The sequence below is a fragment of the Arvicola amphibius genome, chromosome 1 (assembly GCF_903992535.2).
Source record: "Arvicola amphibius chromosome 1, mArvAmp1.2, whole genome shotgun sequence".
Lineage (NCBI taxonomy): Eukaryota > Metazoa > Chordata > Mammalia > Rodentia > Cricetidae > Arvicola > Arvicola amphibius.
In genome coordinates, this window is record NC_052047.1 from 128987931 (window position 1) to 129015671 (window position 27741).

At 51.6% G+C, this 27741-nt stretch overlaps 4 protein-coding genes across 8 annotated transcripts; 3 read left to right on the forward strand and 1 right to left on the reverse strand.

Annotated features, from left to right (window-relative positions):
* The first annotated feature begins 227 nt into the window (after positions 1 to 227).
* Positions 228 to 8924, forward strand: Gdpd3 (glycerophosphodiester phosphodiesterase domain containing 3). Its single transcript, XM_038328666.1, has 10 exons — positions 228 to 413; positions 705 to 747; positions 957 to 1092; positions 1170 to 1215; positions 1341 to 1459; positions 1537 to 1626; positions 2364 to 2497; positions 4861 to 4920; positions 5022 to 5073; positions 8778 to 8924. Exons 1-10 carry the CDS (start codon positions 275 to 277, stop codon positions 8922 to 8924), a joined length of 966 nt encoding a protein of 321 aa, XP_038184594.1. The 5' UTR covers positions 228 to 274.
* Positions 8925 to 10300: 1376 nt separating this feature from the next.
* Ypel3 (yippee like 3) lies at positions 10301 to 13819 on the forward strand. Of its 4 annotated transcripts, none has more exons than XM_038328746.2 (6): positions 10304 to 10454; positions 10847 to 10946; positions 11099 to 11281; positions 11382 to 11425; positions 11640 to 11748; positions 13341 to 13819. In XM_038328746.2, exons 2-6 carry the CDS (start codon positions 10926 to 10928, stop codon positions 13428 to 13430), a joined length of 447 nt encoding a protein of 148 aa, XP_038184674.1. In that variant the 5' UTR covers positions 10304 to 10454; positions 10847 to 10925; the 3' UTR covers positions 13431 to 13819. The 4 variants fall into 4 exon arrangements, with proteins under 4 accessions (XP_038184680.1, XP_038184674.1, XP_038184689.1 ...); XM_038328761.2 differs by having other exon boundaries at positions 10847 to 10879; XM_038328752.2 differs by lacking the exon at positions 10847 to 10946 and having other exon boundaries at positions 10301 to 10454.
* A 139-nt stretch (positions 13820 to 13958) lies between these two features.
* On the forward strand, positions 13959 to 18581 carry Tbx6 (T-box transcription factor 6). Its single transcript, XM_038328617.1, has 8 exons — positions 13959 to 14879; positions 14968 to 15202; positions 16111 to 16378; positions 16482 to 16628; positions 16705 to 16775; positions 17559 to 17632; positions 17711 to 17879; positions 17973 to 18581. Exons 1-8 carry the CDS (start codon positions 14762 to 14764, stop codon positions 18184 to 18186), a joined length of 1296 nt encoding a protein of 431 aa, XP_038184545.1. The 5' UTR covers positions 13959 to 14761; the 3' UTR covers positions 18187 to 18581.
* A 297-nt stretch (positions 18582 to 18878) lies between these two features.
* Positions 18879 to 24753, reverse strand: Ppp4c (protein phosphatase 4 catalytic subunit). Of its 2 annotated transcripts, none has more exons than XM_038328679.1 (9): positions 24635 to 24753; positions 24274 to 24435; positions 22098 to 22149; positions 21452 to 21502; positions 21179 to 21280; positions 20484 to 20657; positions 20267 to 20393; positions 19368 to 19557; positions 18879 to 19288 (listed from the first exon to the last, which is right to left on the reverse strand). In XM_038328679.1, the coding sequence occupies exons 2-9, from the start codon at positions 24369 to 24371 to the stop codon at positions 19159 to 19161; spliced, it is 924 nt and encodes a 307-aa protein (XP_038184607.1). In that variant the 5' UTR covers positions 24372 to 24435; positions 24635 to 24753; the 3' UTR covers positions 18879 to 19158. The 2 variants fall into 2 exon arrangements, with proteins under 2 accessions (XP_038184607.1, XP_038184615.1); XM_038328687.1 differs by having other exon boundaries at positions 24564 to 24697.
* Positions 24754 to 27741: the final 2988 nt, after the last annotated feature.

Genomic DNA, 27741 nt, shown 5'->3' on the forward strand with positions numbered 1-27741 from the left:
GGGGTACTGGGATCTAGGCAAGGTCTGTGGACATGAAGCCCAGGGCTGCCTGGGTTCCTGTGCCTGCCCCAGCTCTGGGGCATACTGCAGTCTGGCTGAGTGCCAGCAGCATAGCAGCAGGCTCAGCAGGTCCTGGGGCGTGGTGCTGCCCAATAGTGGAGCCAGCCTACACCGGCTCAGCGGGCAGACTCAGCAGCAGGCAGCAGCAGACAACAGAGCCTTCTGGGACTGGGGAGGCTGCACTGTGGCAGGCGCCTGCGGTGGGAGTGAGGCTATGATCCCTATCCTGTACTTGGCTCTGCCCACCCTGGGCAGCTACATCATGCTCTCCTTCTTCTTCTTGCGCCGACCTCATCTGCTGCACACAACCCGGGCTCCCACCTTCCCTATCCGCCTGGCTGCCCACCGTGGAGGTGAGCTGAGTCAGGGAGGCGGGAGGAGCTAGCAGCCACTTGGGGCAGTGTGAGCCTAAGAAGACAGGTGCCACAGTGGGCAGCACATAGCGCAGGTGCAAGGCGTGAGTGAATGAAATAAAGACAGAGGTGAGGAGAGCCACGGGGGCCGGGGAGGCACGGAGCAAGGGAGAAGAGCTAGTTTGGCGTGGCTGATGGGAAGAGAGGAAGCAAGTAGGAAACCATCAGGAAGAAAGGAAGGCAGGAAGGTCAGGCCAGGCCCTAGAGACTCACCCAAACTGCCTCACACAGGGTCCGGAGAGCGGCTAGAGAATACCATGGAGGCTATAGAGAAGTAAGTCCAATACGTAAGGTTGTGGGGTGAGCTCTGCAAGGCAACCAAGGGTGCTGTTTATCCACTTCCTAATTTGGGTGTCTTGAAGCCCCTGGAATTGTACAGGTGGGGTCATATGTCCCACCATAAATTCTGTCCCAGTATCTCCCCTCCACTACGTACCCTGGTCCTTCGCTGTCCTCTTCCCCCACCAACCTTTGCTCCCGTAGTTCCATGGCCCAGCGAGCGGATATCTTGGAACTTGACTGCCAGATCACACGGGATGGCGTGGTGGTAGTATCACACGACAAGAACCTGTCCCGCCAGTCGGGCCTAAATAAGGATGTGAACAGCCTGGACTTCCAGGTGAGCTCTGCAGCCCCTCATACTGAGAGCTGACAGTCATGCACATGCGTCCTAATGTCACGTCTCCACCTCTGCAGGAACTGCCCCTCTACAAGACAGAACTGGAGATTTATTTCTCACCAGGTAGGGTGTGGACAGCCAGCCTCGCACTGCTTAGCCACCTCTCATATGCTCTCCCTAACCGCCCCCCCCCCCATGCCAGCTCATCTATCTTACTCTGACCCCAGTTTTTGTGACCCGACTCCCAGGCCATTTTGCCCATGGGTCAGATCGGCACATGATACGGTTGGAGGATATATTCCAGAAATTTCCAAGGATTCCCGTGATTGTGGAGATCAAAGAAAAAAATGAAGAGCTCATTCACAAGGTGGTACTGAAGCCAGGCAGGTGAGGGCAGGTCCAAGAGAGGCCTGGCTTCCCTTACTCCCTGTGTTCCCATCCTAGGTAGCCAACCTGGCTAGGAGCTTTGACCGCAGTGAGATTACTATTTGGGCTTCAGAGAAGAACTCAATCATGAGGAAGTGCAAGGCTGCTGTGAGTCCCTCTTTCTCTGCTATGGGGCTAGAAGCCACCCAGTCCAAGGAGCCTACGCTAGAAGGGCCCAGCATGGCCCCTGGAACTAGCTTTGAGCACAGCCCCCAAGAGTAGGATTTGGAGAAGTAGGAGAGCGTGACTGTGTGCACTGGTGCCATGTGGCCAGTTCTAGGGAACCCCCAGTACTGGCTGTGCTGGTCGGCTGTTACCATAACAGAACCTCAGGAAACATTGGCTGTGCTGGTCGGCTGTTACTGTAACAGAATCTCAGGAAACACTGGCTATGTTGGTCAGGTGTTACTGTAACAGAACCTCAGGAAACATCTCATGGCTCACAGTTTCGGAGATTTTAACCCATAGTCACTTTGGCCCAATTGCTAGAGGTAGAGAGGGCATGAGAAACAGAGCCACTTGCTAATGACGGCTGAGGAGCGAAGACAGTGCCTGGTCTGGCTTCTTCCTTTTCCTCCTTTTGTTTGATCCAGACTCCTAGCCTACAGAGATGGCGCTGCCCACATTCAGGGTAGGGTTCCTCCCTCCCGTAGCTAATTCTGTGGAAACATCCTCAGACACCCTACAGGTGTGTTTCACCAAACTCCAAGGTACTACTTCTTAATCAAGTTAACAGAATTAACCATTACACTGTTCAAGGTGTGACTTTGATGTCCAGCCCTGGTCCCCTCGGCCCATGCCAACTCTGCTGGTCCCCACTTCTCACTTTTCTCCTTGTCACCCAGAACCCCGATATGCCAATGGCCTTTACCATATTACGATCAATCTGGATACTGCTGCTCTACTACCTGGGGCTGCTGCCTTTTGTCTCCATTCCTGAGAAGTTTTTCTTCTGCTTCCTACCCACCATCATCAACAGGTACCAGGGGTGAGATGGGGCTTGGAAACACCCTGCTCAGGCCACACTGCCCAGGACCCAGGATCCCCAGTTCCCTAAGAGTCCCCAAGAGTCTTTAAATAGTGTATGTGTATGTGTATGTATGTATGTGTGTGTGCGCGCGCACACGCGTGTGTACATGTGCCCACCTCATGTGTGCAGTGACCTACAGAGGCCAGAAGAGGGTGTCAGATCCCCCAGAACTGGAATTACAGGCGGCACTGAACAGCACATGAGTGCTTAGAGCAAAATTCAGGTCCTCTGAATGAACAGCAAGTGCTCTTAACCACTGAGCCACCTCTCCAGCCCCAAGGCCCTTTAGAGAGGGCAGTGTTTTGTTTTATTGAGACAGAGTTTCATGTATATTAAGCTGGCCTGGAACTAAGTAGCTGAGGAAGGCACTGAATTTTTAATCCTCCTGCCTCCACATTAGTAGAGCTGCAGTTATATACACCACACCTGGTTCTAGCCAGGGCTAGACACTGAGCCCAAGTCTTTTTGTTTTGTTTTGTTTTGTTTTATTTTTCGAGACAGGGTTTCTCTGTAGCTTTGAAGCCTGTCCTGGAACTAGCTCTGTAGACCAGGCTGGCCTCAAACTCACAGAGATCCGCCTGCCTCTGCCTCCTAAGTGCTGGGATTAAAGGCATGCGCCACCACCACCCGGTAAACGCAAGGTTTTGTGTGTGCTTGGGGAACAATCTACCAACTGAGTCACATCCTGGCTTGTTTGTTTGTTTGAATTTGTTATGGGGTGTGTGTGTGCGTGCCATGGTGTGCATATGGAGGCCAGAGACAACCCTCTTTCCGCCTTTGTGTAGGTTCTGGGGATTGGATGCAGGTTGCTAGGCTTCCATGGCAAGGGCCTTATTCACTAAGCCAGTGTTTCTCAACCTGTGAGTGGAGACCCCTTTGGGGAATGAATGACCCTTTCACAGGGGTAGCCTAAAATCATCAGAAACACAGATATCTACATTATTATATATAACAGTAGCAAACCTATAGTTACGAAGTAGCAAGAAAACTAATTTTATGGTTGGGGTCACCACAACATGAGGAACTGTAATAAAGGGGCACAGCACTGGGAAACCACCACACCAAGCCATTGAAAAGGGGATGATTTTGTTTTTTTGAAACAAGGGTCTCACTATGTAGTCCAGGCTGGCCTCAAATTCTCAATCCTCCTGCTTCAGCCTCCCTAGTGCTGGGATTTGGGGCCTGTACACTGTAGTTCTTGCCTGGCATTCATGAACACTAGGGGGTCTGTGACCCCCCCTGACTTGCAGGCAAGTATGTTATCAGTATGCAGTTTTAGAAGAAATTCACTCCATACATTGATGGGAAATATCTCTGGTCAATGTAGTTGTAGTTGTACATGATAATGTGGGCAGGCCAGTCTAGGAAATAAAGCTGATGTGCCTGGCTCAGGCCCTCTGGGCCTTCAGCCTGGCTTTCTCCTTCTCTAAAGGGGAGTCAGTCTACTGTACAGCAAGCAGCACTGTTAACAAAGTAACATAAGAGGAAGTATTAGGAACTAGATACTTAGCGGGATGGGAGGGGGCCTGCCTCATCCTTGGCCTTTCTGACAACTTCTCCAGGATTGTCCCCAAAGCTCTGGTTCCGCATGTGGTTCTCGGGAAAGCTAGCTAGCCCCACAGCCCCTTCCAAAGCATTGCACTGACAGCGTTTTACACAGGGTTGAAGGTTTTCACAGACTGGGAGAGTATTTGACCTTTATCTTATAGTACCCCGTCCCGGGAGGAAAGAGTCACGACAGCCCCATTCGTGTCAGCTGAGAGTTTCTGTGACTTGCCCAGGGTCACACAGCTTGAAATACTCCAGAGCCTGACCTAGGACATGGCTCTAAAATCACCCAGGGAGGAAAATAAGCCGTGACAAGAGGCAGTGTCTCATCTGAAACAGCTGTCCACGTTTGAGCACTGTGTCAAACACCTGAAATCCCAGCACTCATGAAGCCAAGGCCAGAGGGTTGCAAGTTCCAGGCCAGCCTCAGCTACTCTTAAAACCCCACACAAACTCAACCAGGAGGACCCCTGTGACGTCCTGGAATCCAGTTGATTCCAGGCCCATCGCTGATGCACTTCTGACCCCCAGCGTGTCCCACTGTCTAAACTCAGTTCCCTGTGCTGAAGACAGGAAGAGGGACAAGCTCTTAAACCAACGACTCCGGGACACAGTAGGCTCTCACTGAGGGATGACGTGTTCCTCCAGGCAGCTCCATAGTTTCCTCAGGCTAGGCCAGGGCTGCACTGCTCACCACACCCCTGTGACGGGGGTAGGGGGCACGGACAACACTGAGGAGCGGACCTCACCAGTTCTCTCCACAGGACTTACTTCCCATTTTCCTGTGGATGGATGAACCAACTGTCAGCTGCGGTTACAAAATGGTGAGGTGGGCAGGGTGCCAGGTGGAGGTGTCACACAGGGACCTGCTACTGTCCTTTGTCCCCTCTCATCGTTGTCTTTGCCATCCCCATCCTTCCCCAAGGGTCATCATGAGGAAGAGTCTGATTCAGCACTTGCAGGACCGAGGGGTGCAGGTGAGGACTCCGACACTACCCCAGCAAGGAGTTGGTTCCCCGTATATATCTGGTACCACAATGTCCATCACACTGCAATTGGAGGGGGATCATGCGGGCAGGATCCCACCCCTGAGTCTCAGTTTTTTTGCCTATAAAGTGCATAGAATGAGCCAGGCAGTGGTGGTGCACGCCTTTAATGCTAGCACTTGGGAGGCAGAGGCAGGTAAATCTCCGAGTTCAAGGCCAGTCTAGTCTACAGAGCAAGTTCCAGAACAGCCAGGAAACCTGAGAAACACAGAGAAACCCTGTCTTGAGCCCATTTGAATGCAAAGGATGGTACCTGTAGCTCTTTGGAATGTGCACCTGGGATTAATCAGGGATTGGTAACTTAGGGTCGGCTGGAAAGGTGCTGGGAAAGCAGGCCCAGCCCACCCTGTTGCTCTGCCTTGATCGGTGGTCTGTGGGAATAGTGAAGGCATTTTGGTCTGGGTTTTGATGGGGGGGTTGTTTTATTTTTTGATGTGTAGTAAGTATTTTGCCTATACATATCTGGCCTGCCGTTGAGGCCAGAATATTGTGTCAGCTCCCTTGAAGTCGTGGTTACAGATAGTTTTGAACTGCCATGCAGATACTGGGATTAAACCTGTCCCCTCTGGAAGGGCAGCAAGTGCTTTTAACTGCTGAACTATTTCACTGGCCCCCTTTCTGTTGTTTTGTTTTGAGGCAGGGCATCACCATATAACTCCTGCTCTGTAGACCAACCTGTCCCCTGACTCACAGAGATCTACCTGTCTCTGTCTCTTGAGTGCTGGGATTAAAGGCATGTGTCACTATGCCTGGTCATGGTTTTGTTTTCGTTTTTTTTTTTATTGTCTTATTTTATGTGTATGGGTGTTTTGCATGTTTGTATACCTGTGTACCACATGTGTGCCTGGTACCCAAAGAAGTCAGAAGAGAACATCAGATACCCTGGAAATGTAGTTACAAATGGCTGTGAGCCACCATATGGGTGCTGGGAATCCAAGCAAGGTCTTCTGGAAGAGCAACTAGTGCTCTTAATCACTGAGCCGTCTCTCTAGCCCCTGGTTGGTTGGTTTGTTTGTTGTTTTTTATGTAGATCAGGCTGGCCTCAAACTCATGGCCATCATCCTGTCCCTGCCTCCCTAATGGTGGAGTTACAGGTATAAACTACTGCGCCTGACCCTGGACATTAAACCAGCAAGCCTCATCGAGATGGTTCCAGACATTTACCTGGGATGAGAGCTTTCTACCAAATGTGGGGGAAAGAAATGAAGACCGACAACCCCAGGCGGGATGTGATATCACAGCTAAGGACAGGAGTCAGTACTATGGGTCATGGGCAGACAGAGGTGGGATCAGTCAGAAGAAGGACAGGGGAAGACAGCTCTTGATGAGAAGGTTATCTCAGGCAGGCATCTCCAGAGCTAAAGCTTGGAGGACCAAAAGTCTGGGCTCAGAGGAACTGGGTGGGTTCCCTAGGCTAAGGGCAGCAGAGGTCAGTTAGGCCCATGGCCTCACATCCAACAGGATTGTGAGCCTCAGCACCCAGGCAGGGAAGCTTTGGAAGGTTGGTGCAGGAAACCCCATCTAGATAATTCAGAGTGAGACTCACTTGCTCTACAACATGGCAACCGTGTGATGGTGGGGAGAGCGTCATTAAGAGCCTGATGCCATCATGGACAGGAGTCATCCTTGGGTGACAAGAGCAGGGAGAGACCAGGCTTGGGTCTTGCCTGTCCTGGTGTCAGTGAGGCTCTAGAGAACAGCTCTTCCTTACCAGCCCTCACTCACCGCTGACCTCCACGTGTTTAAAGATGGGACCCTCATCTGTGAAACCCAGACAGCAGAGATCCGGGAGCTCCTGGAATCAAAATCCCAAGTCATTCAGGTGCCCTGGCTCACACACCTAATCCATAGGAAACTGAGGCAGGAGGATGGTGAGTTTTAGGTCAGATTGGGCTAAATAACACTCCCTGCCTCAAAAGAACAAGACACATGACTGGAGAGACAGAAGAAAGACAAAAAAAAAAAAGCAAACAGGAAAAAACCTAAAAGACAAACAAGAAGGGCAGTACAATGGCCCAGGGGCTAAAGGCTTCTGCTATCAAACCTGATGACCAGGGTTTGACCCATAACTCCTACGAGCTGTCCTCTGACCCACACACCTGGGGTGCTGTGCACCTGCCTCTACATAAACAAACATAATCAGATGTTTAAAAATTAAAAACCAGTGGCTGGGGATGTGGCTCAGTTGGCAGGGCGCTTGCCTAGCAGCCACAAAGCCTGGGTTCAGTCGTCAGCACCAGGTAACACAATGTAGTGGCCATCGGTTAAGAATGCTGGCTGCTCTTCTAGTGCACCCAAGTCTGGCTCCAAGCACCCATAATCAATGGTTCACAATCACTGTTAACTCCAGCTGCCAGGGATCAGATGCCCTCTTCTGGCCTCTGTTGGTACACAGACATAACACACCTATAAAATAAATAAGTAAACCTTTTTAAAAGTTTAAATACAAATAAATCATAAAAAACAACAACAAAAAGCAAAACAGAAACAAAACAACACGTATAACCTGAGCACTTGGGACATGGAAGAAGAATGACAGAAGTTCGAGGTCACCACTAGCTATGTAGAGAATTTGAGGCCAGCTTGGTTACAAGAGATCCTAACAGAAAGAAGAGACTGTAGCAAACGGTAAAATAATTAGTGATGGGCTGTTGAGTATTTAACTTAAAAAATATTACATTTATGTGTGTGTGTGTTGTGTGTACGTGGGGTGGGGGCACATCCCAACGTCCCACAGTGCACACATAGAGGTCAAAGAGTAAGTTACAGGACTTTCCTTCCACCATGTGGATGCTGGAGATAAATCTCAGGTCCATGGGTGCCTTTACTGCTGAGACACTTCACTGGCCCTGGGTTGTGTTTTTGTTGTTGTTGTTGTTTCCAGTCCTGGGGATCAAACCCAGGGCTTTGCACATTCCAGGCCAGTGTTACACCATTGAGCAACATCCCCAGTTCTTGGGTTGTTTGTGACAGGTCTCATATAGCCCAGGCTGGCCCTTGAACTCCCTATAGAGCAGAGGTCCTTGAACCCCTTTTCCTCCTGTCTCTTGCTTCTTAGTGCCATAACACTTGACTCTAAGATCATACAATTTTTTTTTTTTTTTTTTTTTTTTGGTTTTTCGAGACAGGGTTTCCCTGTAGTTTCTAGAGCCTGTCCTGGAACTAGCTCTTGTAGACCAGGCTGGCCTCGAACTCAGAGATCCGCCTGCCTCTGCCTCCCGAGTGCTGGGATTAAAGGCGTGCGCCACCACCGCCCGGCCAAGATCATACAATTTAAGTTTTGATAACAGTTGTGGGGTTTTTGTCTTGGTTTGATTTGGTTTTGTGTTTTTGAAACAAGGTTTCTCTATGTTCCCTAGCTGCCCTGGAACTCACTCTATAGACCAGGCTGGTCTCAAACTCAGAGATCTGCCTGCTTCTGTATTCCCAGTGCTGGAATAAAGGTGTGCGCCACCACTGTCCGTCAATAATAGCTATGTTTAATAACCAGTCTGGAAATTCCTAAAAAGGTTACCATCAGCTCCAGCTCACCATTGCTGGGAAAGTCTGTGCAGAAGAGGGGGTGCCACCTCCTGGAAGTTAAAGGAAGCGTTGGGTAGATTTGGAAACTAAGCTGGTCCTTCTTTCCCGCTCAGGTGCTATTTTGGTGCCTTAATGAAGAATCGGATTTTGAAGTAGCCTTCAATCTGGGGGCCAATGGTGTCATGACTGATTTCCCCACAGCCCTAAGACACTACTTAGACAAGAAGGAAGAACCAAAGCCCCCTGCCTCCTCAATCTGAGGCCCTGTTCTCTCTTTAATAAAAATAAATATTTTCTTGTCACGGATCGAAGGGTTGGAGGGTCAGTCTTGAAGACTAAAAAGATGGGACTGTCTCCCAGCGATGTAATGCTTGCACACCATGAATGCAGCTCTGGGTTTGATGCATATTGCGTGGGAGGGCACACAACATCTTTGAAGAGATCAAGAAAACCTGGGATGAGCTGGGCCTGGTAATGAACATCTTTACCTCAGTACTTGAGAGGCAGAAGCACGTGGATCTATGAGTTAGATGCCAGGGCTACAAAGTGAAAACCCCCACCCCCCAAAAAAGTCTGGGGGGGCTTAATTAGGCTGGCCCACTTGTTCCGCTACATTCCAGACCCATCAGAGAGGTACCACATTCTGTGCCAGTTTAGCCTCCACTCTGAAGCATGTTAACCCAGGTGTCCTGACCCCAGACTCTAGATATCCACAGATTTAGTGGTTTTCCTGAAGCCATTACGAGACCCAGGCATACAAGGGACCTGATTTCCCTCACGTTGCTGCTGTTGGTCTCCTTTAACACATTGAGCTGCAGCAGGCATGCATTGGGGATCTCACAGGCATGGGGATCTCACATTGTACCAACTGTCCACTTTCTGACCTCCCAACACTGGGACTTAACTCTAATGGATATTCCTGATCCAGTACTTTTCAGGCCTGCTGGGTACTGGGATTCTGCAATGAACACAAGTCTATGTAAGCCAGACACATGTTTAAACGAACATTTCCACTGGGGTCAGACCTACAATAGCCCGGGGGGCCAGGCATACCAGAGGATGTCTGGAATAGATGATGCCCAGGAGTAGGGACTGGCTCTTAAAGCTTTGGTTCTGGGAATCTACTAGCAAAAAGACACCTTTAGCCCTTTCCTTCTAAGAGTCTGCTCCATGTGCTTGGGGAAAGTGAGACTTCCAACTTTGACTCTTACCATCTGGATAATCTCTGGAGAGGATCTCTTCTTCAAACCTCAGAACCTGGTCAAATGGAGAAACTACAGGATTGTGGGAGGGATTACCAGACTGGCCGGCGGATTAACGAAGACAATTACGACTATTTCTCGAGGTGGGGGGATGCGTACAAACACCACCTCCTACTAACCCCACGTCGGGTTAGAATCCTTGTCTGTTCGAGCACCAGGGATAGCTATAGGCGAAATCAGGCCCGGGCACCGACTGGCTTCCGAGCTTAGGCTGCGAGTCCCAACCGCATTTCCGGGCGAGCAGGCAAACTGAAGCCGGGAGCAGGGGGAAGGGCAGCCCTGCCTGAGCTGGACGCCGTATGACGCGCCCCCTCATTTGCATGCGGCCCTCCGATTGGCCACGGCGGCCACCGGGACAGGAGGCCGGCCCCCTCCCCCTCCCGCCGCAGCCGCGGCAGCAGCTGGTCTCGGTGTAAACAAGTCGAGGCGGCTGTGTTCCGGGCCGGGGGGGACGGCGCCCATCAGGAGCGCCCCCCACTCCCAGGCCAGGCTACCCCGCGGACCGGGTCCTCCACGCGCCCAGGCGAGGTGAGGCCTGCGCCGACGTCGCTGCGCGTCGCCCCCGCCCCGCAAGCGAGGACTGCCCCTTCCCCCGCGCGCGCCCCCCCCCATCCCCTCGCCCCAGGTGAGCCCCGGGGTCTCAGGTAAGGCTTGGAGATGCAGGTAAGTTGCCCTCGGCGCAGATGAGGCTCGGCGCCTCCAGGTAAAAACCCCCTCCTTTCCCCAGGGGACCCTCCTCCTTTGATGAGGCCTCCTGCCTCCTCCAGGTGAGAGACCCTTTCCCCAAGCGAACTCCATGTATCCCACATTTGCCCTGCCCTTCGTCCAGATAGGGTCCCAAGGACTAGGCAAGCCCCATACTCCCTCGAAACTGAAAACTGGCAGCCCATCCACTCTGAAGCCCCTTCTTCCCGTTTCAGATGCCAGCTCAGCAGGGGTGAGGCCAGAAGCAGGTGGGTGACTCACCTGGAACTCCTCCTAGCCTCAGTTTACCCACTGATGCAACCTGAGGCCTCCTCAGTGAGTCAAACTGAAATGACTCTGGTCCCTGGTGAGACTGCTGGCTCTAGGGAAAGGAGAGAGCAGCCAAGTGTGACAGAGTCCCCATAGTTCTGGGCTTGCCTACAGATGTGTGGCCTTGGTCCTGACAGCCCACCTCTCTTCCCTGGCAGGCACTGGGCTCCCTCTGCTCCCCGTGGGCCGCTCCCCGCGTGGGGCCACTGCCCTTGGCCCCCGCCATGGTGCGGATTTCGAAGCCCAAGACGTTTCAGGCCTACTTGGATGATTGTCACCGGAGGTATAGCTGTGCCCACTGCCGAGCTCACCTGGCCAACCACGACGACCTCATCTCCAAGGTAAGCAAGCCACATTTGAGTCTAGAATGGCAGTGGGCTGCCTGACAACTCCCCATCGATAGCCCTAACCCCTTCCTCTCGTCTTCCCACTACCCTCTAGTCCTTCCAGGGCAGTCAGGGGCGTGCCTACCTCTTCAATTCTGTGTGAGTATTCACCTCCTACCTTTCTTTTCCTGACCTCTGTTGCGACCTGTGACCCCTGGCATCATGCCCAGCCCATATTCCCAGAGTCCCTTGTTTCAGACAGGAAGCCATGATCAGGTCTCTCTTAGAGCCAAACACAGGCACTCAGTATACTAGCTAGAGGGGGGCTCTGGGGTGCTGAGACCCTCCCTGGGACCACCCTTTGTCCCCACAGGGTGAATGTGGGCTGTGGGCCAGCAGAGGAGCGGGTGCTGCTGACAGGTCTTCATGCTGTCGCTGACATCCACTGTGAGAACTGCAAGACCACCTTGGGCTGGAAATATGTGAGTTCATGATCTCTGACCCCAGGCTGGCCTTTGACCTAACCTCACATCCCTTCTTCCTCGAAAGCATTCACCTTTCAGAGTAGGACCTGGCCCAGCACAGACAAAACAGACTTTCTCCTCAGTGACTGCCGTTGGTCCTTTGCATTCCACAGAGCTTTGAGGATGTTCCGCTTCCCTCAAAGGCACCAGTACCCCATCCTAGAGATGAAGAGCAAGTAGAGTCAGCATTTATTGAATGCTTATATGCCACGCGTGTGAACACACTTGGCATATAGTCTCTCACTCAGTCATTACAACGGTTCTGATGGCAGAATCTATTCCAGAAGACAGGGAGGTCTGAAGATGTTAGGACATTTGCCCCAGATTACATAGCTAAGACCCTGCATCCATGTGGAAGCTAGGTCCACAGATCTCTGCACAGCTCACATTGCTTCTGATGCTGTCTAGCATCTGATTTCACAACCTCAAGTCTCATTTCCTTATGTGGCATTGGAGCATAAAGCCACTAGCTAGGGTGGAAGATCTTTATGAATATTGGATGTAACAAAGGGGGTGCTTTGGGGAATGTACAAGGAATTGGGTTGGGAAAAACATTACTTGGAGTGGTTCTTGTGAGCTGGAGGCCCCAGTCAGAGACAGACAGTCCTAACCAGACTTTACCTCTGGCCCTGCTGCAGATTTTCTGTGTGTCCCTGGACCCTCTGAAGTTCCCAAAAAATGTGCCCTAGGCCAGAAGTTAAGAACTCAAATGTCAGCCAGGCAGTAGTGGCATGTGCCTTTAATCCCAGCACTCAGGAGACAAAGGCAGGTGAATCTCTACAAATTCAAGGCCAGCCTAGTCTACAGACTGAGTTCCAGGGCTGCCCTGAGAAACCCTGTCTTGAAAAACAAAAAACCAAACTCAAATGTCAGCAGGGTGTGGTGTTACATACCTTTAATCCCTGCACTCAGGAAGTAGAGGCAAGTGATCGCTTGAGTTCTAAGCCCACCTAGAATACACAGTTCCAATACAGCTAGGGCTACATAGACCCTGTCTCAAAAAACAATAAAAACCCTCAAATGTCTAGAAAGCCAAGCAGATATTGTGGATTTGTAAATGGGCAGCATAGATTTAGGGCAGGAAAAGCAGGCTGGGGCAAAATGGAGTGAGCCTGTATATTTAGTTTTATTGTGTTTTTTAAAAATGTGGTGCTTGTAACAAATCCAGGCCCTCCCACATGCTAACCATCTCCAATCCCTAAAGTTATTTATATTAGGCGATCTGCTATCTAAACAAAACTATCTATAGGCTGAAATGGCCCTCAGGCCTCCAGTTTGCAATCCCTGGCCTGTGAAATGAAGTCTTCTAGGGACTTCCATGTCCTCCCTGTTGGAGCTGTCATTAATGTTCTAAAGGTACCCACGACTCCACGTTCCAGTCCCGGTGAGAAACAGCCCTGCCAGTTCTGTGTTTGTGGGCAGGGAGCTGGGCTTCTCTGGGCCACAGTATTTTCATATATAAAACAAAACAAATCACATCCCTTTCCCAGACGCATTGCCTAGCGGTAAAAGTCTTGTCCATGGACGGCAGCCCTTTCTCTCCTTTTCAGGAGCAAGCCTTTGAGAGCAGCCAGAAATACAAAGAGGGGAAGTACATCATTGAACTCAACCACATGATCAAAGACAACGGCTGGGACTGACCTAGCTCCTGACGCATGTGGCTTCACCCTGGCCTGGCCGCCAGGGGGAGCCACTGGTTTCGCTCCTCCTCAAAAGAGCTCAGTAACCTTGGCGCCCCCACAGGGGAAGGATCCAGCTCCTGTACATATATTTTATTGCATGCACTGTGAACTTGGGGGGAGACCAGGAGGGGAATTGCACCCCCAGCACCTCCCTGCGATCTGGCTGGCTTGGATCTCATTTTTTAACCCCTCTTGTCCTGCCTGTTCCATAGATATGGCCTGTGTGCTGCTCTCATGGCCCTGGTGCACTATCTTTCTGTGAACTTCTCCCACTGGATCCCTCTTATCCGCAGCGTGTCTGTTCTCATTCTGTAGCGTTTGTAAATAATAAAACAATGGAATGGAGACTGCCCGTGGCTCACATGGAATTCAAGCTCCTGCCTATAGACAGGTTACATATTGAGCCTCAGCAGGAGGGATGGGGTAGGAACAGTAGGCCAAGATGGTCTAACCTTTGGTCTCTTGCCAATGTATGTCTTGCTTTAGTGCCTAGGAGGCAGCTTCAGGGAAGACCACCACTTCTCTGGCTTTATACCCGTGCCTGGACTACAATTCCCAGCAACCCCAGCACAGGCTGTCTGTGGCCTTTGCATGCGTCTGGCGCAGTGCTTACTGGGAAATGTAGTTGATGTGTTTCTCGGCGCAAGCCCTCATGCCTAGCGTTGAGATATCAGACTGGAGTTGTGCACTCCCCTCAACTTCTGAGATTTGGAAGTTTTTGAAACTGTAAACTAAGTAGCACTCTAGGCTTTAGCCCTTTGCTGCGGTCTCTTGTGAAGATGCCCAGTGTCTGGCATGTCTGCTCAGGCACCAACCCTACACTTGTCCTCCAATTCACTTAGCAAGGCTAGTCCTCCAAGTGAACAAAACGGAGGGGTCACCTTCCAGAAAGTCTGGGGCTTTAGGGTCTAACCAGATCCAGATCCCACCCCTGCCCCCCACCCGGGCTTCCCCCTCCGTGGGAACGGAGACCAGCTGGCCGGAAGCGCCAAACTGCGTCCCTGTCCTAGCCCTAGGGATCAATCAGGCCGAGGAGTTAATTATGTAATGAGGGGGCAGGGGGTCGGGACTAGTGAAGCCGTGAGGGAGAGGGGAGGGTACCCAGGTATCCGGCCTCCTCTTGGACCCCTTCGAGGCCCCAGGGGTCTCCATTCCAGCCCACCTCCAGGGCCCCAGGGAGGGGAGGGGCTGTGATCTCTGGTTTGGAAGGGGCTGTGCTGTGAGCTATAAAGGGGGCATCTCTTAGACTCTGGACTCTAGCAACGGGACACAAGGCCAGAAGCTACAACATGTACCATCCACGAGAGTTGTACCCCTCCCTGGGGACTGGCTACCGTCTGGGACACCCCCAGCCTGGGGCAGACTCTAGCTTCCCACCTGCCCTGGCAGAGGGCTACCGCTACCCTGGTGAGCGGTTGGATCGGCTCTGGGTAGGGGGCAGGAGACTGGGAATATGTGGTCTTCCCCTGGATCCTCATTTTTCCCACATCTCCAGATTTGGATACCTCTAAACTGGATTGCTTCCTCTCTGGGATTGAGGCAGCCCCCCATACTCTGTCTGCACCCCCTCCTTTGCCCCTTCTGCCAACTTCTCTGGGCCCTGAGACAGCACCACCGCCTCCAGAGGCCCTTCACTCGCTTCCTGGGGTCAGCCTGAGCCTGGAGAACCAGGAACTGTGGAAGGAGTTCAGCGCTGTGGGGACAGAGATGATCATCACGAAGGCTGGCAGGTGAGGGATGGCCAAGTCAGTTTCTAGAAGAGATAGAATTCCTGGGGACAGAGCTGTGTTTAGGAGTTTCTCCAAGGGTAGTAGAACCCAGAGAGCAGAATCTGACTGTGGCCTGACACTATCTGTGACCCTAGATGGACAGGAGTCACACTGTAATGAGGCTCAAGGATCAGTTCAGAGTCTGTAGCTGGGTTTGGGAGCCATTCTACTACAGGTCTGGGACTGGGGCAAAGAAGTCTGGATGGGTTATAGGTTGGCATGTGGCCTAACTCAGAAACAGCCTATGAAAAGGGGCAAAGAGCAGCCAGTGACCAGTGTCAGAAAATCTGTCCAGGATCAGGGTCAGTATGTGGCTAAGTCCCAGCTCATCCTAGAAGATAAGTGCTCAGTGTGTGAGCTCTGGCAAGATCTCTAAGGCCTAAACCCTCAATAAATCCTGTTTCCAGGACCCGGCACCTATTGTTTCTGAGGAAAGTTAGTCTTGCAGCTGCAGGAATCAGCGCTGCACCAAGGTGGGAGAAAGCGACTCAGGCTTCAGGAAGAAAGCAGTCTCCCTTGTTTCCACAGAGTTTGAAGGGGACAGGAGTCAGGAGCCTGGGCAGAAGGGGCAAGGGCTCTGAGACAGGACGCTAAAGTGTTGTAACAGAATGGAGAGTGAAGGGACAAGGGGGGAGATGAACCTGCTGGGGCCTGTCAGAGCCCCTAACCTGTCTGTTCCATCTCCCTCTCTGTAAAATGGAGTAAGTCTTCCAGCTTTTAGATTCTACACTTGAGGATCTAATTACACCTCCCTTGCTCTTACTGTGCCAAAATTGAGGTACCTGTTGCTAGTTCCTTTGCTGGTGCTGGGCTCACTTGTGGTAGTGGGTAGCTCCAGCCCTCTCCCTTCCTCCCCATCCCCTGTGCAGGCGCATGTTCCCTGCTTGCCGAGTGTCAGTCACTGGCCTGGATCCGGAGGCCCGCTACTTGTTCCTTTTGGATGTGGTTCCAGTGGATGGGGCTCGATACAGGTGGCAGGGCCAGCACTGGGAGCCTAGTGGCAAGGCTGAGCCCCGCCTGCCAGACCGTGTCTACATTCACCCTGACTCTCCTGCCACGGGTGCCCACTGGATGCGGCAGCCGGTATCCTTCCATCGCGTTAAGCTCACCAACAGCACGCTGGACCCCCATGGCCATGTGAGGCCCAGGCTGGGACTCCTTGGTTGGGTTTTAGGGTGGTACTGGGTGGAAGACAGGCTGGAGCCCAGGCCAGGGAGTCACCCCATGTCTTCCCTCCCAGCTGATCTTGCACTCCATGCATAAGTACCAGCCCCGAATCCACCTGGTGAGGGCCACCCAGCTTTGCAGCCAACACTGGGGGGGTGTGGCCTCCTTCAGATTTCCTGAGACCACATTCATCTCTGTGACAGCCTACCAGAACCCTAGGGTGAGTAGCCTTGCTTGAGGGAGGGGCAGTGCCCTGCCTGGGCTCCTGGGGCCTTGACCTGGATGTGTGTTCTCAGATCACACAGCTGAAGATTGCAGCCAACCCCTTTGCTAAAGGTTTCCGAGAGAATGGCAGAAACTCTAAGAGGTGAGCATCACTCATTCAGTGGGTGTTTACTAATTGCTTACTGTGTGCCAGGCCCTGGGAACATGAGAGTAAGTGGTAAAAACACTTCTCCACTCTTGATTCAAGAAATACTTAAGGTTTCTCAGTCCTCATACAATTGATATTCTAGTGGGCAGTGCAGCAGACAAAACCAAGAAACCTAGGATGTTCTAGTGAGCAATACGGCATGGGGAGGATAGGAAGGACCGGAGGACAGCAGATAAAAGGCACCCTGAGGACATTAGAGAAAGACCTGAAGTAAGGGGAAGGAGCCATGTGGGTGCCTGCCAAAGCAGTGCAAAGGCCCCGAGGCACAAGTGTATCGCAATGAGGCAGGAGAAGGAAAAGCAAGTCAGGGAAGTGACTGCTTACCAATGAGAGACTTGGGTGTGGGCCCCAGGGAGAGCTTCTGGTCTACCCCAAGACAGTGACTGCTTCACTGGCTCACATGTAGACAGTGGCTCGTCATGAGGGAGGCATTCCTGCCTGCAAAGTCAGGTGCAGCAAGGCTCCAGAGAGGCTGCAACACGGAGATGGCCTGGCCTTTGCAGTCAGGAAGGTGCTAATACCCAAAGGGGAAAGCACTGATGAGCCAAGTCCAAGTCAGAGAGAAACCTGCTCTGCTGCCTTTTAGTGGCTTCTCTGGCCTTCAGTTTCTTATCTGTAAAGTGGGTATAATATAGCACCTGCCCAACAGGGTGCCTGGGAGAGTTAAGTACTATTAGTGCTATCGTCATCACCATCATCATCATCATCATTCCCCAGGGAGCGAGATGCTCGTGTGAAGAGGAAACTTCGGGGTCCAGAGCCAGCGGCCACAGAGGCCTGTGGGAGTGGAGGTGAGTGCCATCTTGATGGTGAGGCCAACTTGAGACACTGAGCCTTCCCTAGCCAACCTGTGCCTTCTGTCTCCTCAGATACACCAGGGGGACCCTGCGACTCCACCCTAGGTGGGGACATTCGGGACTCAGATACAGAGCAGACTCCAGCTTCTGCCCCAGCTCCTCCATGTGGTGGTCCCAGCGCTGAGGCCTACCTCCTACACCCGGCAGCTTTCCATGGAGCTCCCAGTCACCTACCAGCCAGGTAGGGTACTTCAGGAGGCTGGGTGCTCCAGGAGGGCTGGGTGCTCCAGGAGGGGTGGCCTCTCCTCTTCTGACACCTCTCTCCTGACTTCAGGAACACCAGCTTCCCTGAGGCTCCAGACCCTGGGCGCCCAGCCCCCTACTCAGCAGCATTCCTGGAGCTACAGCCTGGACCAGGGGGCTCTGCCTATCAGGCAGCTCCACCTGTAACATCCTTTGCTCCACATTTCATTCAAGGGGGCCCCTTCCCTCTACCATACCCAGGACCTGGAAGTTATCTGGACATGGGATCCAAGCCAATGTACTGAGCCATGATATAGTAAGCCAAGACGGGGCCTATGCCATCTTCCCTTTAAAACCTCCTGCTCCCTTCCCCCAGCCTGGTAGCACCCTCATTCAAGTGGCCCCACTATCACCAAATGGCTGCCTTGGGCCTCTCTCTCCTCTACCCCTTACTTCACACCTTGATTTCACTCCACCCCCTCTGGCTTCAAAGCTCAGGCAAGGCTGCTCAGAGTCCAGCTGGGGCCAGCTTCCCCTTCTCAGCTCTCACCTCAGTGTGAATGGAGGGAGACTTTGCCTGGCCAAATGGGGCCCAGCCCAGCACCCCCACCTCCTGGGGGTCTCATCACTGGTGTAAGTCACACCAGTCTGTTCTCAGGATCAGAGTATTTTTGTTAATAAAACTCCACAGACTCAGAAACTAATGGTGTCGGCCCTGGGGAGCCTGGGGAGCCTGAGATTTAAGGGGAGACCCAAGCAGTTTCTAGATGCTGGCCCTTGTGGATGTTAAGTAGCCTGCTCAGGAGAATGGGCAACTTCCCTCACAATGGCTGTTTAAGAATTAAGGCTGTCTTGGAACCTGGCCTTTACCCAGAACTAAGCAAGCCTTTGGGAAAGATCACCAGATGGAGCCTGAAGGCTCCGAGCCAGGGGACAAACAGGACAGGTCTCCATGTCCACCTCAGTCAAATCTGACAGAAACCCCAGAACCCCAGTACTAGTTTTCTTGTTTTATTAGAATTTTTTTCTTTTTTTTTTCTCAAAATGTTTTATCTAAAAACAAAACCAAAAAAGAAGAAAAAAAAAAAGGAAAAATGACTGGAAAACTTCATGGACAAAGTGGGAGAAGGAGAAAAGCCCGAAGCAGAAGCCCCAACCTCTCCAGAGCAGTCCGCACCCTGGGGCCAGCCAAGCCAGGCAGCCCCTCCACACCAGCCTCCGCCTGGGAAGAGGGCAGTCACAGTGGTCCAAGGGCCAGAGGGGCTGGGGCCAAGGAGTCACAGGAAATAGTCTGCCACCGGCTTCTTAGAGGGGATGCCACGTGTTTCTTGGGGTGCAGCCTCAAAGATGATGAAATCTTTCTGGAGATGCTCATCCAGTTCCAAGATGGCTGCCACATTCCCACAGCTGGATTTGGGAACAGCACCGTTAGCAACAGCGGCCTAGATTTCTACCCTCACCCTGGCTTCTGGTCCTGCCAGCTTACCGGTAGCAGTAATTAGGTGCTGACCACACAGTAAGCACGGTCTCATTGAAGTGCCACTTGTAACCTTCCATCACCAATTGATGCGCACGGCAGATCATGTCAATGTCATTGGCTGCATTGAACTGGGCCACCACATCACTGCCAAACAGGTAGCCTGCCCCACGGGGGCTCACTCCCCAGCCTGTGGTGTCTGAGACAAGACAAGGACAATGCGTGGGCTTCTCTGGCTAACTACGATACCACAGAATTAAAAGCCTGTGCCTCTTCCCTCATCAGCAACCTTGCCTTCTTCAAGGGAATCCTGGAGACAGACAGCAAATGCTGGAGCAGAGGAGCTCTGAGGAGAAAGACCGCCTCATGGCTGGCCTCCTCATCAGCGGCCATACAGTGGACTGTCCAAGCAGCACTTAGTGACAGGAGGCGCTCACAGCCAGAGCACCACCCATCAACAAAGACTCCTGGCAGGAAGGTCACTTTATGCCCCGTGGGGCAGACTGCAGTAGCAATGATGGGATTGGAGGGTATGCTTAGGACTGGTATGCAGAAAGCCAAGCTTTAAATTTCAGTTCTGCCCCCAACTAGAGGGGAACCAAACAAAATAAGGAACCCTCGGAACTGTTCTAGGGGAACTGGTTTCCCCTCCAGAGAAGCTACTGTTAAGGTCTATGGCTTCTTTCCACCCTGTGAGCCATGAAACTCAGGGGCCACCACTACAGGCCTCATTACACCACCACTCATGCTTTCTGCTCTTATAGAGGTCCAGTCAAGCAGTGGGAGGCAGAAACCAGTGTGGACCAAACTTGCCCTCCTCTTCCCTGCCCCGACTCTCCTCTCATTGTACACTTGCTTAACCCAGTCTCCACAGCTAAAGGGACAGCCAGTTCAGGCACTGCCCTCACCTTCAGGGTCAGACCACAAAAGGTCACACATGGGTCCATCATGGGGTACCTCTTGCTTCCTGTCAATTGTCCGGATCTGGTCCAGGGTCTGGATGGAAGGGGAGAGGCCCCCATGCACACAGAAGATCTAGAAGGGAGTGTAATACCAGAGAGAATGGAGGTGAAAGCCCAGAGACCCACCACTGCCCCACCCCCAAGGAGATCCCGGCCAAACTACCTTGCCATCAATGATGGCAGACAGGCTGAGGTAGTCAAAGATCTCAGTGCAGTAGCGCCAGACAGTCACTGAGCCGTATTTGCGCAAGCATTCATCGTAGAAGCCATAGACCTGGGTGATCTGGCGGCTCTCGTGATTGCCCCGGATCAAAGTGATGCGGTCAGGATATCGAACCTAGGGATAGCACCAAGCCAGGACTGGTTCTAGTCTCCATCCCCCACTTAACCCCTCCCAAGTCTCCAAGATATATCCACCAGCCTCACTCGGTCTTCACCATGATCTGCCTAACCTAGACTCCTGTTATGTCTTACATAATCATGGTGTCCCTGCCTCACAGGCTCCTAGGGGCCTTTTCCAAAGCACTACAAGACCAACAATTTCTCTCACCTGCCAGACTCAGGCTCCAGTCCTCAGTGCCCCACCCCGCCCGCCGTGGCCATTCACCAATGTAATCCCCAGTCACTCAACTCCTGCTGCTCCCTGAACACACGGCCTCTGCCTCCTTCCCAGAACTCACATCACCAGCCTCTTCCTCAAGGCTCAGGAGACGGCCCCACTCATGGCAGCAGTCATGACCAGCCCCGCTAAGCACACAGTCCACAGGCACAGCAAAGTTCCAAGGTAGGTGACAGGGAAGGTGATGAGGGCAGCAAGTAGTGGCCAAAGCTCGTGTTCCAGAGGCCAAGTGTCCTCACCTTAAGAGCCAGCAGGAGGAGGAAGGTTTCAACACTGTAGAAACCACGGTCCACAAAGTCTCCCATGAAGAGGTAGTTGGTCTCAGGGACATCGCCACCTACCTGGGAGGAGGGATATGGCTCTGCTTGGCCCCAAACTATCCTCTCTGGTTGCAGTGACCAGAGTCTAGCTAAGCCCCTTGTCTCACCCAGAGACCATGCAGCCTAAGGCCTTTCAGAGATCATGTCTTCCAGTCACCCCTAGTTCACAGCCCCAGTGTCCCCCCAACTCACTCTGAAAAGCTCCTTGAGGTCATAGAATTGTCCATGGATGTCACCACATACCTAGAAAGAAAGAATAGGTGGACAGAGTGAACAAAGGCACAGTCTTTTTGTCCCAGGGATCATCCTTCAAAACACCTGTTACTTTCCAGGCCAGCCAGAGCTCTATCACTCCATCCTAGGACCCAAATTCAACCTCTAGTCCCAAGTGAGCCTGTTTTGGTATCATCTATTGCCCCTCAGTGAAAGCCAAATGCCCTGGTGCAGGAGATGTGTTTTTCCAGGTAGACCTGTAGCAGCGTCAGGAAGACTGGCTTCATCTGTTTGCCCGTGTCCAGCACAGTTACTAACACAGGGACACTATTTCACAAACTTCTGCCTTGGCTATGAGCACCCCACGACAAATCCAAATTCCCGCAGCATCCTTCATGTTCTTGTGCTGCACAAGCTAGAACTCAGGGCCTCATGCATACTGGGAAGACACCCCATCACTAAGCTGCAAGCTCCGTCCACCGTCTAATCTTATATCAGGGCTCACCTGAAGGTCGAGAAGCAAGAGGCCTCTCATAAATTTAGAGGTGGGGGCTGTTATCAAACCACTCAGGATGTCCATGTGCCTCAAAATACCAAGTCAGGTTCCAAGAGACAGAGTACTCACTGTGACTGGCGAGTCCACCCTCTGCACGTTGCTCTCTTCTACCAAGATCTCTCTGGAGACATGAGAAGACCAGGGTCACCACAGTCAGGCCAGCCCAGCCCAATTCCTGACCTTTTTTGGAGGGAGGGAGGACATGAGGTAGTCCTTGAACCTCCATGGGGTAGAAGGAAGTCCCCATGACTTGGTCAGAAAGCACTGACCATGGCCTTCCACCACTCAATACCTGCTCATGGCTTCCTGCAGCCAAATGGACAGAGTCCAAGTTCTCACCCCGCCCCCAACCCCCATTCAAGCCCTTCCAAGCAGGCCGGGACATTTCCAGCCTTGATTCTCCCAGTGGTTCCCTCTCAAGAGGAGAGCACACACCCCTGGGAGGGAGGTCCCTTTTCCTTAGAGCACTGATTGTCCCTAGGCTGAGCTCTGACCTCACTCCCTACCAATCAGAGCCCTTCTCTCAGGCTATCCAAAGTAAGGATAGGCCCAGGGCAGGGTGCCCCAGATGCACCTTTCCAAAGGGTTGTGTTGCTCCTTCACTGTTGGCAATTAAAAGGGAAAAAAAAACAAATTTTTTTTGAGACAGGGTCTCATTTTGTATCCATGGCTAGCCTGGAACTTGATGTGTAGACCAAGATCGTCTCAAGGTCAAGAGATCCACCTGTCTCTGCCTCCTGTGTGCTGGGATTAAAGGATTGCACCACTGTAGCATGACTTTACAGCATATGGAATTGGCTCTAGTTCTTATAGTGCGAACTACTTCTCAAAATCCCTTTGGCAGTTCCTGTAGTCCAATCTCAGCAGCCCTCCCATCTCCAAACCTGAGCTTGGTAAGCGCAGCATTAAGCTCACATGCAGGCCAAGACAGTACAGACAACAGTGTTAGGGTCAGTGTCATGGGGCGGTCAACACTGGGCAGATCCCAGGATTCCCAGCACAGAGATGCTGAAACACAAATGGATCTCTCTGATTCAAGGACAGCTAGAGCTATGTGGGAGGAAACACCGCAGACACACTCTCTCTCTCTCTCTCTCTCTCTCTCTCTCTCTCTCTCTCTCTCTCTCTCTCTCTATCTCCACCCCCCACTCCCTGCCCCACAGGATTAGGGGAAGGGTGAGGACCAAGCTACTGTTCCATTAAACAGGGTAGAAGCCACACTGAAGCAGTTCCCAGAAGAGGCAGGTAACCAGCCTCAACTGTTGCCTCATGACTTAACACTACCCAAACAGCACGCTAAGTTTACTTCGAGCCCAGATCCACTGGAAGAATATTCACAACCATTTTACTGAACACAATCTGTTCCGCTTTACTGACTTCAAAATCATCACCGCGTAAAGTGGCAGAGCAGATTCAAGTCCACAGTCACTGCATCCAAAACTTCCTAGAAAACGTGGCCTCTCTCCATATCTATAGCATTTAACTCTTTTAAGGGTTTTTTTTTTTTTTCTTTACTTTATGAGCCACAGTCTCACGTGGTGGCCTCAACCTGGCTGAAGATGATGCTAAACTCCTTCACCTCCCAAGTGCTTGGGAGTAGAGGCGTGCAGAGGCTGTGACTTTTTGTTTCTTTCTTTCTTTCTTTATTTTTAACAGAGCCTCACTCAGTAAACCAAACTGGTCTGGAATTATTATGCCCTACTCCCGTTTATCTACTATATTTTTCTTAGGGTACCAGCCGAACACGAGAGTGACCCAGCTCCATCTTCTTGATTCACAACTAAAAGGACCAGTATTCGGAGAAGCAGTTCCATCCCTTCCTTGCTGGTAAGTGGAACAATCATAGTCCGTGCTTGGTAAAGTGAGCATAAAACCACTTTCTCTTTAAGGACTGATGGGACTGAGAGACTTTTATAAACCACAAAGTTTTTTTTGGTTGCCTTGAACCAGTTCTTTATTCAAGGCCTGTCCCAGAACTCAGTCCCTCCAACAAACTTTCTCTTTCGCCCCAACAGGGCAGGCCGGTTTCCCTGAGTTTCCTAAAAACTTTCTGTCACTCGCTCTTACTCCATTAGAAACGCATCTACATCTGATCCGTGGTTCCTGAGATGGAGTGGCCCTCGGGACCGCTCCTCTCCGGGAATGCTTCCGGGATGGGACAAGTCCTAAAGTTCTCAGCTTAGTCCGCCCAGCCGGAACCCCTGGGCGGCCGGCTGGCCTCTCTCCTGCGGGCCCGCGGGCTCACCTGGCCTTAGCGCACAGGGCCTTGACTTCGCTCTCTTTGATGAGCTCACAGCGCCGCAGTTGCTCGATCTGCCGGTCCAGGTCGCTGATTTCCGCCATGGCCCACCCCCCGGCGCGGGTCAGAGTCGGGGCCACCGCCCCCTCCGGACCGCACAGGGGTCTCCTGGGAAAAGCGAAGGCGAGCCCGCCAATCAGAGGGCCCGTGCGGGAGGGGGGACTCGATTCTGGGACCGCCCCCCCCTCCCCTCACGGCGGCCCAGGACCCTCGGCGTCCCGCTGCCCTGGCCGTACCCCGCCAACTCCCGTCGAACCCCGCGGGCCCGCGCTAAGGACGGTGGCCTAGAGGGGCCTCGGACAATTACCGCCGCTAGGACTCCGGCTGGGTCTCTCCGATTCCCCACTTTTCTCCGCTTTGGGCCTCCGCCACCGTCGCTTCTACTTCCGGCCCCGCCGCGGAAGCAAGGGGAGGCCAGGTCTGTCGCGCGCCGGAAGTGACATATTCCGATCACGCCCCTCTCGCGGCACGCGGAAGGAGGAACTAAGGAATCGGAAGTGGGCGGGCGCCGGGATCTGGGAGGCTAGCATTAGCATGTTTCAATGATGTACGCCAAATGACGTGAAGCTCTGATAGACTGTCATCTCACATTACACCTTTCTCTTGCCTGCTTTCTGTTCTTCTAGTACTACAGGTCCGAGGGTGAAGCTGCCATGTTCATCATTGCTTTTCCATTGTTTAGAATAAAGCCAAGTATCGCAGACATGTATAGTTGTTCAATGAATGGGCCAACCCTAGCCATGTATCTTGCCTGGCACGGTCCTAAACGTTTCCCACGGGATTTCGGAACCTGGGCCAGGTGATGTGGCACACATATTTGTAACCCCAGAATACAGGAGATTGATGCTGGATCGTGGATTTGAGGCTGCCACAGCTACATAGTAAATACACAAAAACAAAAACAAAACCCACCAAGATGGGTTTTGATAAATAAGACTTGTCACCAAGCTTAACTAACCTGAACTGCACCCTCAGGACACACAGGGTGATCAGAGAGAGAGAAAACACACACAAGCTTAAGTTTAATTGAAAAAAATAAAGTGCCTACTCCACTCACACCAAGCTTCCTTTTTTTTTTTTTTTTTTCCTTCGAGGCAGGGTTTCTCTGCAGCTTTAGAGCCTGTCCTGGAGCTAGCTCTTGTAGACCAGGCTGGTCTCGAACTCACAGAGATCCGCCTGCCTCTGCCTCCCGAGTGCTGGGATTAAAGGCGTGCGCCACCACTGCCCGGCTCCAAGCTTCCTTTTAAGACTCCCTGGATCCCAAAAGAGTCTAACATGTTTCTTCTTGTTGACAGAGTCTTACTGTGGCTCAGAATGGCCCAAAATTTACAAAATGTCCCTAACTCACAGCAAATCTTGTCTCGGCCTCCCAAGTACTAATTACAGGTGTTATGCAACCCACACCCAACATAACTTCCTATTGCCTGGACATAGTCCTTCAAAGTGGCAGTGGCTCAGGTTAACATGCTCAGTTGCAAAACTAAAAATCTGGTGTTTGAACCAAAGTTCAAATGTGAACCCAGAAAAAGCGGTTCTCAAATCTGATTCTCATCTTCCGTTTACTTTCTGAAACTCAAGGCAACACAAAAGCCAAGACCAAATACTCTCCAAATTCACACTGAAAGTCTTCTGCTTCCTTAGTCTTCTGATAGGTTACTGATTTTAATCTCCCAATTCTCCACTTTTGTACATCACCCTTGGAATTTTCGGTTTTTGTTTTAAGGCAGTTTCTCCGTGTAACAGCCTTGGCAGTTCCAGAACTTGCTTTGTAGATCAGGCTGACCTCGAACTCACTCGTCTCTGCCTCCTGAGTGCTCAGTTGAAATCTTTTTCAGTTTTTTATTGGCCCTCAGTTATGTGCCATAAGACTTGCTTCCGAAAAGCCAGGAGATGGTGGTGTACACCTTTGATCCCTGCAGAGGCAGGTGTTCTGTCTACAGAGTTCCAGCATACCCAGGACTACATAGAGAAACCTTGTCTCAGGAAATAAACAAAACCACACACACACACACGTACAAAAAAAAAAAAAACACACAATCAGAGCTGGGTGGTGTTGGCGCAGGCCTTTAGTCCCAGCACTTGGAAGGCAGAGGCAGGCAGATCAAGGCATCTGGTCTACAAGAGGTAGGACAGGCTCCAAAGCTACAAAGAAACCATCTTGGAAGACAAACAAAAGACTGTCCTAGAGTCACATGTGGCGTGCAAAGAAATGAAAAGAAATTTCGGAGCACTAGAGATTTTTTTTTAAGTGCTGGTGATGGAACCAGGGCTTATGAATGCCAGCCAAGTGCTCACCCATTGACCTGTATCCTCAGCCTGGGCTTGATTTTGGCTATAGAAAATACATAGAAAGATGAGGACAGCAGAGACCTTTTGATACTCCTACCAAACTGTCCTATACAGATCATTACTTAGAAAAAGTGCAAAAAAAACTTTCTTGAAGGGGAATCAGAACAGAAAGGATCCAGAGCAGGAAGGCTGGGGAGACTACAGGAAACAAAATGGCTCAGACTAAACAAGTCCCTATTTAATACCTAGAATCTTCAGCAACATTACATCATTAGAGCTATGATGGGGCTGCACTTGAGAATACTTAACTGCTCTTGCAAGACCCAGATTCAATTCCCAGCACCAACATACTGGCTCACAACCATGAGTAACTCCAGGTTCAAGGGATCTGAAACCCTCTTCTGGCCAAGAGCATCAGGCACTAATTGTATACACACACACACACACACACATTCAGACACACTTAAAAAAAATCCTATACCCAACGTTGGATGGCAAGGATTCAAAGACTGGCCCATGGTTTGGTATGGGATTCTTCTAGCATCAAGGAATACCAGCAGGTCAGAGGCTCCATTCTCAACCCGGAACCAGAGTTCTGCAGTTGCGGACCTATGAATTCTTTGTGTATCCATGTCTGAGAGGATTCTCCATTCTTCAAAAGCATCCATGTTCCCCAAAACCTAAAAAGCTGTTGGTAATCCCATTTCATGTTGCACGCAATTGGGAAACAGCTGCTTTATGCCACCAATAAACTTTTATCTTGGGCAAGATAACAAAGCCTAAGTTAGGAATGAGAGGGCTGGAGATATAGCGCAGTGGCCAAGTCCTTGCCTAGTATCGACGAAGCCCTGGACTGGATCCCAATATGGCTTCAACTGGACACTGTGCTCTATGCTTATAAACCCAGCGCTCGGAAGGTGAGCAAATCAGTTACCTTCAATTAGAAGGGGTTACCACACTTCATAGTAGTCTTTCTCAAAACTCTCACCCAAACATACACAGACCAACAAAGCCCTACTCTATCCTTTTAACGGCACAGGAAGGAGGAACCCAAAATAAGGCTCTTTCCTAAACTTCGCTACCTCTTTAGCTTCCCCTGTACCCTACAAGACACGGACAACAGAC

Excerpts from the sequence above, each read along its gene's own strand:
- Gdpd3 (XM_038328666.1), top strand. The coding sequence starts at position 275 with ATGATCCCTATCCTGTACTTGGCTCTGCCCACCCTGGGCAGCTACATC. Across the intron at positions 1,093-1,169 it reads TGAACAGCCTGGACTTCCAG|GAACTGCCCCTCTACAAGAC; the intron begins GTGAGCTCTGCA and ends CCACCTCTGCAG. Across the intron at positions 2,498-4,860 it reads CTACCCACCATCATCAACAG|GACTTACTTCCCATTTTCCT; the intron begins GTACCAGGGGTG and ends TTCTCTCCACAG.
- Ypel3 (XM_038328746.2), top strand. The coding sequence starts at position 10,926 with ATGCAACCTGAGGCCTCCTCA. Across the intron at positions 10,947-11,098 it reads TGCAACCTGAGGCCTCCTCA|GCACTGGGCTCCCTCTGCTC; the intron begins GTGAGTCAAACT and ends CTTCCCTGGCAG. Across the intron at positions 11,749-13,340 it reads CCACCTTGGGCTGGAAATAT|GAGCAAGCCTTTGAGAGCAG; the intron begins GTGAGTTCATGA and ends TCTCCTTTTCAG.
- Tbx6 (XM_038328617.1), top strand. The coding sequence starts at position 14,762 with ATGTACCATCCACGAGAGTTGTACCCCTCCCTGGGGACTGGCTACCGT. Across the intron at positions 16,379-16,481 it reads CGCTGGACCCCCATGGCCAT|CTGATCTTGCACTCCATGCA; the intron begins GTGAGGCCCAGG and ends CTTCCCTCCCAG. Across the intron at positions 17,633-17,710 it reads AGAGGCCTGTGGGAGTGGAG|ATACACCAGGGGGACCCTGC; the intron begins GTGAGTGCCATC and ends CTGTCTCCTCAG.
- Ppp4c (XM_038328679.1), bottom strand. The coding sequence starts at position 24,371 with ATGGCGGAAATCAGCGACCTGGACCGGCAGATCGAGCAACTGCGGCGC. Across the intron at positions 20,658-21,178 it reads TCCTCCTGCTGGCTCTTAAG|GTTCGATATCCTGACCGCAT; the intron begins GTGAGGACACTT and ends TGCTATCCCTAG. Across the intron at positions 19,558-20,266 it reads TTTGTGGTCTGACCCTGAAG|ACACCACAGGCTGGGGAGTG; the intron begins GTGAGGGCAGTG and ends GTCTTGTCTCAG.